General features: G+C 39.9%; 1 protein-coding gene across 1 annotated transcript; it reads left to right on the top strand.

Moving 5' to 3' along the window:
• Positions 1–9,713: 9,713 nt before the first annotated feature.
• On the top strand, positions 9,714–10,483 carry LOC145791701 (uncharacterized). The gene is made up of 2 exons (XM_082872119.1): positions 9,714–10,140; positions 10,395–10,483. The coding sequence occupies exons 1-2, from the start codon at positions 9,714–9,716 to the stop codon at positions 10,481–10,483; spliced, it is 516 nt and encodes a 171-aa protein (XP_082728245.1).
• Positions 10,484–11,536: the final 1,053 nt, after the last annotated feature.

Here is an 11,536-nt window from a genome sequence, read left to right as displayed (position 1 = left end):
TAATTTGAGAGTTTGTATTAAATTGTTTGATATAATTTTAAGCATAAATAATTTAAAGGGTTGTTTTGAGAATTATCTTTTTTAGTAATTTTTAAATTTTTTATGAAAAAACGTATAAAAACGTAAAGAGAATAGTTGACTTTTTTTATAGTAATTGTTTGGCCAAAATGTCGCTTTTCCAAAATAGGCCCTAAGTTTTAAAAAAATCTGACCTTCTGAAAGTTGAGAAAAATATACTTTTAACTTTTGTTTTTAATTATCAACTTTCAAATTGCACCAAACAAACTCATTGTGCCAATAAGAACATCTCTAACAAGGAAAATTAATTATTAGATAGAACTGAAATAACCATGTGACATTATGTACATAATACTCCTATAAATAAAGAATCGCAAAACAAACTAAGGGCATCTTCAATCCTTCATTTGAAAAAAAATGACTCCCTTAATTTGATGACCATTTGATAAAAGGATTTGAGATGATTTCATCAAATGGTCATCAAATTAAGGGAGTCATTTTTTTTAAATTAAATTGAAAATTCATCAAATTTGAATTTGATACAAAAAAATATATATAAAAAAAATAAAATTAAAAAAAAAAGATGAAGTATTAGAGATGATTTTTTTTCATCAAATTTGATAAAAAGATAAATTTGGGATAAGAAGATAATTTTTAAAAAAATTTTGATAAAAATTTGATAAAATAATTAGAGTAATTCAATATCCAGCTACATTCTCTCTCTAAAATGAGAGCTTCTCTCTCTAAAATGAGAGGTAGTCTCCCGGTGGGTAATTTCTGAGCTCCTGTAGCTCTGTTCTCTCTCAGTTTTTTAGGGCTTGTGTGTTGTTTCCTCCCTATCCTTTCGGATTCTTTGTTCTCGTAGGTGTAATCTTTGAGCTCTTGTAACCCTGGTTTCTTTTCTATCTTTATTAGGGCCTTTGTGATCCTCCACTCTATCCATTCTTCTTCTGTGTTTTCGTGGGTGTTCCCTCTGGCTTTGGGCATTTGATTTCTCTGGATTCCTTTGAGCTTGCTAAGGCTTCTGATGAGTGTAAGGATGTCTCAAGTTTGTGTTTGGTCGAAAAGATTCTAGCTCCCAAGACTTTGAACAAGCAGGTGGTTACTAACATTATTCAGGGAGCTTGGAAGGTGAGAGCAAAGTTAGTAATATCGCGTTGGGGTGATAATGTATTTATTTTCTAGTTCACAGACCTTGAAGATCGTCAAAGGGTCTTATCAAAGGCCCCTTGGTCTGTTATGGGGAGTCATCTAGTTCTTCAGCTGCTTCAAACAAGAAGGGCAACGTCGGAGCTTGAATTTCGTTGGTGTCCTTGTTTGGTCCAAGTCCATGGATTACCGGTAGACAAGATGACTAAAAGCCATGGGGAAACGATAGGTAATCGAATTGGGAGATTGATTGAAGTTAAGGCTCGATCGGAGGGACTTCTATTGGAACGTAGTTTCCTTCGTCTTAGAGTTGATGTTGATGTTGCTAAACCTCTGCTTCAAGGATTCATCCTTCATCGATGAGGGGCTCCTAGGGTTGAAATTGATGATGTTCGTGTCTTGTATAAATACGAGAAACTATCTGAGTTTTGTTACGATTGCGGGCAAATTGGGCATGACAACCTCTCGTGTAAGTTTGTTTCTAGAGAAAAAGGGGTTAATTTCCGATATGGACCTTCAATGTGAATCGAAAGGGCTAGAACTTCGGGGGTTATTCATAATTCTGCTCGCCGTCGAATTATTGGAATGTTAAATGTGGTGATGATACTCGTCGACGGCCAACTGAGAGCCCTCTGTGAACCTTCTAGTGGCGGAGGGTGCTTCTATCGTCCGTAGTGACAATCTGTTACAAGATGTGGTAGGGGCTAGGGGTGTGCCTGCACGTGAGAAAGTGGGGCAGGTGTCCTTGTCTTTAGACCCACCTGTGGTGATACCACGTAATTCAGCCAAAAAGATTAAAGATTCTGAAAGGTTAAACTTGATTAATTGGTATCATCACTAGTTGCTAGCCTAAGTTAGTTGTGGGTTGACCAACAATACCCAAAAGCTTAAGTCCAAGTTACTTAGTAGCAAGGTAGTGATACTTTATGGTCATGTTTGATTCACAACATTAATAGTGAGGTATTAATAATCCTATTAAATTAGTGTGGTATTAACTATCCCACCCCTACCCCATTACTAATAATCCTACAAATTTGTTGGATTAATTATCCATTGGATTAATAATCCTAAACCAAAATGTCAAAACAAACATAGGATAATTGGGCCCACGGATTAATAATCCCAATCCCATGCTTTAATCCTTCCAATCAAACATGCCATATATGTCCAAGATCACCATGCAAACTTCCGATTTGGGATAGGGTGTTACAAACTCTCCCATTTGCAATGCCCCAGTACTTGCTGGCCCAAGTAATTTGTGGGTTGACCAACAATACCTAAAAGCTTAAGTTCAAGTTACTTAGTAACAAGGTAGTGGTGCTTTATATGCCCAAGATCACCCATGCAAACTTCCGATGTGGGACATGGTGTTACACAAACTGGCCAAGGCTTTGGGCTAGAAATGTAATAGCCCAACCCGTATTATGCTTAATTATACCTATGTTTATGTGTTTGATATGAATTTGCAAGTTTAAGTATATGAATTATATGAATTTGGGATTATATCTGTTGAATGTAGGAATATCTGTTGCAATATATAAATTAAAGACGCAATAAACCAAAACTGACTTCATACCTGTGTTTGGCATGATTTTTAGAGCCTTTGGTGAGATTTTGAAAAATTATGATTTGTAATGAATAGGTTAAGATGTTTGAGTTAAGTGTATATATTTAGCCTTTTGTTCTTCATTTTGTTGAAAGAGAGCTCAAAGTGTGAGATAGAGAGAGAGAGAGAGAGAGAGAAAGAGGAGAAAGCTAGGGATTTGAAAGAAATCAAGGGGCAAACCTTAGAATTGGATTAAGGTATGTTGAATTACTTACAATCTTTGTCTCTAACTCATCTTTGTCTTGAAGTCATGAAGAAATTATGAATTTTGAGCTAGGGTTTTGAGTTGTGTGGTGGCTTGAGCTAAAGGCATGAAATTGAACCCTAATCTCTCCATCTTTGTTTGATTTAAGTTCACTCTTGTGATTGACTCATGAAACAAACCCTAGATAATTCATGAAAACAAAATTTGTTGAAAGATTGCTCATGGATCATGTATTTTGAATTTGTTTATGTAATGTATGAATATGGGAAAGAGATGAGTCCATGAATTTGTTGTTGATGCAAGGTTGATATGTTTCATGTGGAATTACACTTGTATCATACTTATATAGCATGTTTTTGAGTTGTTTTTACATAAATTTGGGCTTGGAAATAAGTTTAGGAAGTTTGCATCTTTGAACCATTTTCGGACTGTCTGATTTTGCCCAAATCGCACGAGCGGCCACCGGCAACGCACAAGCGGAACATGAAGAAAAAAAAGAGGTTTTCATTCTGCTCCTTGGGTGCTTGAGCGGCTAGTGTTTCGGCTTGAGCGGATTTGGGCCGCACAAGCGGTGAAGACTTCTGCACGTGCGGAACCCCTGTTTCAGCCTAACTTCAAAAAGACATATCTCCTTCATCCGGATTCCGTTTTAAGCGATTCTTGAGCCTAAATTCAAGCCCTCGAAGTCTAGTTTCTAATGGTGGTAATGTCATATCTAAATTCTAAGTACACAAATAGATATGCTCAAATTAGTGAAGGCTGTTTACATTCTTTTAACCGTTTCATGCCATTTCCTACCCTAATTTAGTTTCCTTTCGCTTCTTGCTATTTCCTTAAATCTTAAATAATTAAACATGATATGTTCAATGAAAAACATATGAAATTATTGTAGGAAACATTAATTTAAGTCGTGAACATTTAGGGCCGTTTAAAGTACATCTTTGGTACATATTTTGTACGTAATTATATGTAGAGAAGATTAGCATAGAACACTTGAGAGAAATTTTAAAAAAAAGTATACGAATTGAAACAAATGATTTATCGAATGTGTATGTGACATGTTTTGTGTAGGTCGTGTGTCGGAGACAACGCCGCAAGACCAAATGCACTGTGAGTAGTAATATGGTACACTTATGCTCTTTGTTGCCTATCTTGAACCATGAACGGTGATTGGTGCCAACATTATGAATTGATTAGAAATTGTTAAAACCTACCACTACACCTACTCCACCCACTTCACCTACTCCACCTACTACATACTTACCTCCTTTAATCTTCTATATATAGGACTCATTGTAAATACAACATATATCAATCAATAATACATCTATTTCTTACATGGTATCAGAGCAAGGTTGAGAACCTAGTAATTCCGCTTCACCGGCGGGCGGCAGCCTCGCCTTGGCTGCCCGCTGGACCTCTACGCATACCTTCACTCCGCTGCATCTTCCAACAAGATCCTCTGTGTTCAGATCTTTGTATGCAACACCATGGTCGTTCATGAACTTCATCCCTTCTGCCACATCTGTACTGGTTTCTTCTGGCTTTCTCCAGCCTTCACCACCACACCTGATCTCAAAGCAACACTGACACCAGAAGATTCACCTTTTCTAACCCATACCAAGTTTGAATCTCTTGGCTTCTGCAGTTTCTGGCTATGGAACTTTCCAGAAACCTTATCGCACTTCCGAGACGATCTTCCACGGCCTCCTTTCCCACCACTCAGTGAAAGATCCTCCAATTTCCGTCCGATTTCCACTGATCGATCAACCGGGACTTTCTTCTCCCCATCCATAACATTCACCAGCAAATTGTTGGCATTTCGCTTGATTTCACTGGTTTTCTCTTCTTCTTCGACCCACCTTCCATGCTCGTCGAACTCTCCAAATCTCCAGACATCGTGGCCGGCGATGGCACCACCACCACCGTCGTCGTGCTCGCCGGAGCTGAGGAGCACTCATGCTACAACCCAAACTTCTCTCTCTCTCTCTGCCCAAAGTCCACTTTTAGTTCAACATCGACGTGTGAATTCGACTGCAGAGAAAGGAGCGAGATGCCACCGTCGAGCCAGCTTCAGGCAGAATCAGGGGAGCTGGAGTCATCGGCGAGGCTGTCGGAAGCAAATTCTGGCCGCAGCTTGACGGCCGACAAAATGCCTTCAGAAACCGAAATTGAAGACTTCTTCGTAGCTGCTGAAAAGTGCCTCCAGAACAATTTACAGAGAAGTATAACTATGACATTTTGAAGGAATTGATTTTCCGAGATTTGCTTTTTCCTGCGAGCGTGAGAATTCAGAAAAGAATATTCCTTACCTCTTTCTTTTATTTTGTCCTCCACTTTTCTTTTCATACCCACAATCCTTTTTTTTAATCAACCGTCCAACTTGCGTATCAGGTAAAGCTGTGCAAGCCAACTTTCTTTATTTTATATATATATATATATATATATCTTTTTATTTTATTATATTATATTATATATAAAAAAAAAAACATCATCATCTCTCCCACCAAAACACTCTTTTTCCCTTTTTTTTTTTTCTCGTGTTTTTAAACCCATTTTTACTTTTCTTCCTTTATTTCTTTATTTTTTCTTTTCATCCATTTTACACCACCACACACTACCAGCGCACATGCTTTCCATTAATATATTATTATTATTATTATTATTAAAAAAAAAAAAAAAAAAACAATTCCACCACTCTTCTTTTCTTTAAACATAACACCCACTCTCCACTCATTCCTTTTATTATTTTTATTATGCACACACTCAGACTCCATGTGCTCTTTGACCCTTTTTATCCACCCTTACACACACCCCCAAATATATTTTGATTACCCTTCCAAACCAAACACTCTTCATTGTTTTTTCTTTGTTCTGATATTCAAAGTTGCAAAAAAAAAAAAAAAAAAAAAAAAAACAACAGACGCCGACGGACTGCACACCAAACTCATTTTATTCATATCGGGACTCACCCCACTCACCATTTTACATCAAAAAAAAAAAAACAAACAAACAAACAAACAAAAAACAAAACAACCGCACCCACAGTGGGATTTTTCTTCTCTACTCTGCTGCGGGTCTCTTCTTCTTGCTTTTCTCTTGATTGTCCCGTGACTGCCCAGCCTCCATGCTTCCTAGACCACCAAGCAAGTTGCCTCCTCCCTACTCCTCCACTACAGCATATGGCGGCCCTCCAAATCGGAACATAACGGTGGCCTTCCGCTTCAGCTCCCTGTTTTCTGCCTTTAGCACACTTATCTCTGCTCGCGCATCCTTATACATGCGCTGGAGCAGAGCCAGTTGGGCGTTTAACTGCTGCACCTCATTTTTCCTACTCTACAGCCGATGCGACAAGTTTGTGACCGCAGTCATGGTTTCCACACATGACTTCAAAGTATACTGATTGGCCTCAATATCAGTTTGCACCGCCATTTTTTGCTCCACCGACCGTATCGAAAAGTTCAACGGAGCAAAACCAGAGGCGCTTGGTTGAGGTTCACTGGCCACCGCACCAGTTATCTCTCTTGTTGACTCGTTGAGGTCGGGAAAGAGAGTGAGCAGACCACGGGACGAAGAGGCCATATTCTGGGTAGCTGAACGGGAAGAAGAGGCCATTGTTCAGATGTTTCAGCATGCAAATATTCAGATATTTCAAAATGAAAATGTTCAGCGGTTTCAGACTGGTTTGCACAGCCTCCGCCTCAACCTTGGTTTAAATAGCCAGGGCCGATCCGCGCATCGCGCGCCACTTGACGCCAGACGACAAAACGGACGCGCAAGCCAATGTGGTGACGCGCCTCGCCATCATGTCCGGCACATCTTTTTATGACTTGGGCTCGCCTTTTGATGGCACGCCTTTTTATGGATTGGGCACGCCTTTTGATGGAACGCCTTTTGAAAGATTGGGCACACCTTTTGAGGGTGCGACTTTTTAAGGGTCCGACAAGACTCTGTAAACTGTCCCGACATTGATTCCGGTTAGCTCCTTCATGGGTCCGACAAGACTCTGTAAACTGTCCCGACATTGATTCCGGTTAGTTTCTACAAGAGTCCAGCAAGACTCCGTAAACTGTCACAACAACTGTCACAACATTGTCTGCTACAACGGTCCGACATGACCCCATAAACTGTCTTCTACATCGGTCCGACACGAGCCAGTGTCTTCTACATCGGTCTGCCATAACCATACAGTCTTCTACAACGGTCCGACATGACCCCATAAACTGTCTTCTACATCGGTCCGACACGAGCCAGTGTCTTCTACATCGGTCTGCCATAACCATACAGTCTTCTACAACGGTCTGACACGACCATACAGTGTCTCCTATCCATTTTTTATTTTTCAGATTATTTTCTTGTTTTGTTACTCTCTCCAAACTCAAGTTGGTTAGTTCCTATCCCCCTTGAGTTTGCGGGGGGCTGTTAAAACCTACCACTACACCTACTCCACCCACTTCACCTACTCCACCTACTACTCCACCTACTACATACTTACCTCCTTTAATCTTCTATATATAGGACTCATTGTAAATACAACATATATCAATCAATAATACATTTATTTCTTACAGAAATGATGAAACTTCATTGATATTATATGACATGTGCTAAATGATTGGGCCCGAGGCCGCTTGTTAAATGATTGGGCCCGAGGCTGCTTGATAAATGATTGGGCCTGAGGCCGCTTGTTAAATTATTGGGCTCGAGGCAACTTGATAAATGATTGGGCCTGAGGCCGCTTGTTAAATGATTGGGCCTGAGGCTGCTTGTTATATTCTTGGGCCTAAGGCCATTTGGTTTATATGATTATTGATATTGTGAGAACCTGATGATCATCTACTTACAGTACTTTACTGTATTATTACTCACTGAGCTTCGCTCACCCAATTTTATGTATTCACATGTAGGTGATCAGTAGTATAGAGCACACCCCTAGAGTCAGCTTCAGGAGCCTTTTTGTGACCCAATCGAGTCGTGCCTCCGAGACGAAGTTTTGTCTTGACTCACACCACACTTTGACCTTATTATGTTTTTGCTTTCATGGTCTTGGATTGTAAACACTATCTACAATTTCCTTATGGGTCATATATTTTGATGGGCAAGTATATGTATTATTGCATTACGTGGTTAACTCTATGATTTTGCTCATGATTGGCACAACTCAATGGACTTCTCCTTATTATATATTTCTATTTATGGCCCCATTAGCATAAATATTCTGTATGATCATTTGAGGTCTTCGGTAATCTACAGATTGCTGGCTGGTTATGACCCAAACTTTTAGGGGCGGGTGCGGGTCATGAGAGAGTGGTATCAGAGTACGAGTTAATATCTCACACACAAGTCCATATGAGCAATAAAAAGTCTAGAAAAGGTTTAAGTTGCATCTATAATGCATCCACATCAGGTATGACATGGAAATGTACATTTGTATGTGACTTATGTGCATATTATCTGTGAAAGTTATAATGCATGTTCCTCAGATCATAGTGAGAACAAGGGCAGAAGATAGGGAGGATTCAACCTCTACACGACTTGATACGATGGATGCAATGATGATGGAAATGGATGAGGCTTTTAGACAACAACGACAGCAATAACAACCACTACTGCCACCAATGCCGGTGCCCCCACTTGTAGTACAAGACCATCAAGCTGATGACCGAACCATTGCTTTCACAAAGGAATTTAAGAAGATGAAACTGCCATCGTTCAAAGGAAGGATTGATCTACTAAAAGCGAAGGTGTGGGTGCTTGGTATTAAAAAATTATTTGAAGTATTTCCATACACGTAGACATAAAAAGTCTTGCTAGCTACCTTTACATTAGAAGATGAGGCGCACCGCTGGTGGATGCTTATTCGAAGAGAACATCAAAGGGATGAATGGGGCTCAATTCTTGGAGATCTTCTATGAGAAGCACTTCCCACAGAGTATCCGGGACAGGAAGGTGTTGGAGCTTGAAAACTTGAAGCAAGAAAACAAAGCTGTAGTGGAGTATGAGGCGCAATTTACTGAACTAGCCCGTTCCACACCATACATGGTCGATACGGACTACAAGAAAGTAGGAAAATTTGAGGTAGGTCTCCGAGACTCCATTCTTGAAAAGATTAATGTATTGCAGGTACAGAAATATGTTGATGTATTAAATAAGGCCATCATAGTGAAAGGTAACCAAGCCAGCCACAACCGGTACTCGGATTGGAAAGGCAAAAGGCAGGGTTCCAATATGCACAAAGGGTCGGCGTCCTTGCAAAATAAGAAGCAAAATTTGGGAACTTCCAACACTGCAGGGTCTAACCGTGATTCACCACCAACTTGCCCAGAGTATGGGAAGAAGCATTGAGGGGTTTGCCATCAAGCATCAGGAGCTTGCTTTAAGTGTGAGAAGACGGGCCATATGATAAGAGATTGTCTTATGTTTGGGCAACAAAAAAGGACTAGGCCAACTACTAGTTTAACCGGTTCCACTCCTGCAACAAAGGCCCCGGCAAGGCCTACAACTTCTAGAGATAATGTTAGGCATGGGAGAGTCTTTGCCCTTGTTCTAGATGATGTCCAAAATTCTGATGCAATGGTTTCAGGTACGCTCTCCATCAATGGCCAACTTGCTCATATGCTACTTGATTCGGATTTCACTCATTCTTTTGTTTCGAAAACCTTTGCTCTTAAATTGAATAAATCTATGGAACCCTTGAATTATGTGTTGTGTGTGCCTCTCTAATTTGGAGACTATATGTCATGTGCTTCTATATATCCTGCATGTGAACTTTTACTTGGAGATATTCCATTATGTGCTAATTTGATGCCTCTTGATATGGTACACTTTGACATAATTTTGGGAATGGACTGGTTAGCTAAATATCATGCAACGAGTAACTATGTGTCTAAGCAAGTTGTTTTCCGCCCACCGAGTCAGGATGAGTTCACTTTTGTGGGACACGAGGTAGTCCCTCCGCCATATTTGATATCTGCTATGAAAGCTTGTAAACTACTTCAGAAAGGTTGTAGGGGTTATTTGTGTAGCATTTTGCATGCAGAGACAACTGAGGTGGGTGTTGAAAATATTCAAATTGTTAGTGAGTTTCTAGATGTGTTTCCTAAAGAATTTTCAAGGAACTTGATAGACCGTGAGATTGAATTTGTCATTGATATTGTGTCAGGTACTCAACTGATTTCTAAGGCTCCGTGCCAAATGTCTCCAGTAGAAATGAAGGAATTGAAAATACAGTTGTAAGAATTTCTTGACAAAGGATTCATCCAACCGAGTACATCGCCATGGGGCGCACCCGTTTTGTTTGTGAAGAAAAATGATGGGACCCTCTGGTTGTGCATTGATTACCGCATACTTAATAATGTAACGATGAAGAATAAGTACCCTTTACCATGGATTGATGGGTTGTTTGACCAATCACAGGGGCACAAGTAATTTCAAAGATTGACTTGAGATCCGAGTACCATCAGTTGAAAGTCAAAGCAGAGGATGTTGAGAATATCGCCTTCTGAACCAGGTATGGCCATTATGAATTTTAGTCATGCCATTTGGGTTTACAAATGCACCAACAGCTTTTATGGATTTAATGACTCGAGTTTTCAAACTGTACTTGGAAGAGTTTGTAATGGTATTCATTGATGACATTCTTATTTATTCGAAGAGTATGGTAGAATGGAAACACCACACTAACCAATTCCAAATCACGCGTAGGGTAATTCTTTTCACGTGGCTTCAATTATCGAGATGTATATGCAATTGCTCTTCCATTCTGCATAAGCACACCCCCAGACCCTTATGAGAAGAATCACTACAAATCATAAACCCTTCTGTACCTGACGGTAAGGCAATGACCGGTGTAGTTGTGAGTCGTGTCTTTAATTCTTGGAAGGCGGACTCCCTTTGTTCTGTCCACTCAAATGGAACACCTTTCTGAGTCAACTGGGTGAGCGGCACCGCAATCTTGGAGAAGTCTTTAACAAATCTTCAGTAGTACCTTGCTAAACCCATAAAACTGCATATTTCTGCAACATTGGTAGGAGCGGGCCAATTCATAATAGCTTCTATCTTTTGCGGGTTAACGGACACACCATCCTTGTTGATTACATGCCCCAAAAACACAACTTCATTCAACCAAAATTCACATTTCTTCAATTTAGCATATAACTTCTTGCCCCTAAGTGTTTGAAGAATCAATCTCAAGTGTTTTTCATGTTAAGATTTGGCAGCATTATCTTTATGGAGCAACATGTGAAATCTACACCGACCACAAGAGCCTCAAGTATTTCTTTACTCAAAAGGAGCTTAATATGTAGCAGACACGGTGGTTAGAACTCATCAAGGATTATGACTTGTAGATTCATTATCATCCCGACAAAGCCAACACAACAGACGGACGCTCTTAGTAGAAAGTCAACGGGAAACTTAGCATGGTTGCTTACAGAGCAGAATGAAATATTACTTGACTTGGAAAGAATGGAGGTGGAAATTGTGCTACACGAACGGGATGGAATGTTAGCTGCAATGGCCACGCAACCGGCTATTATTGAAGAAATTAAACGAAGATA

Source organism: Camellia sinensis, chromosome 5 (assembly GCF_055761805.1).
Source record: "Camellia sinensis isolate YWXY chromosome 5, ASM5576180v1, whole genome shotgun sequence".
NCBI lineage: Eukaryota > Viridiplantae > Streptophyta > Magnoliopsida > Ericales > Theaceae > Camellia > Camellia sinensis.
Note: the sequence above shows the minus strand (reverse complement) of the source record. Positions and strands in the feature narration are given on the sequence as shown.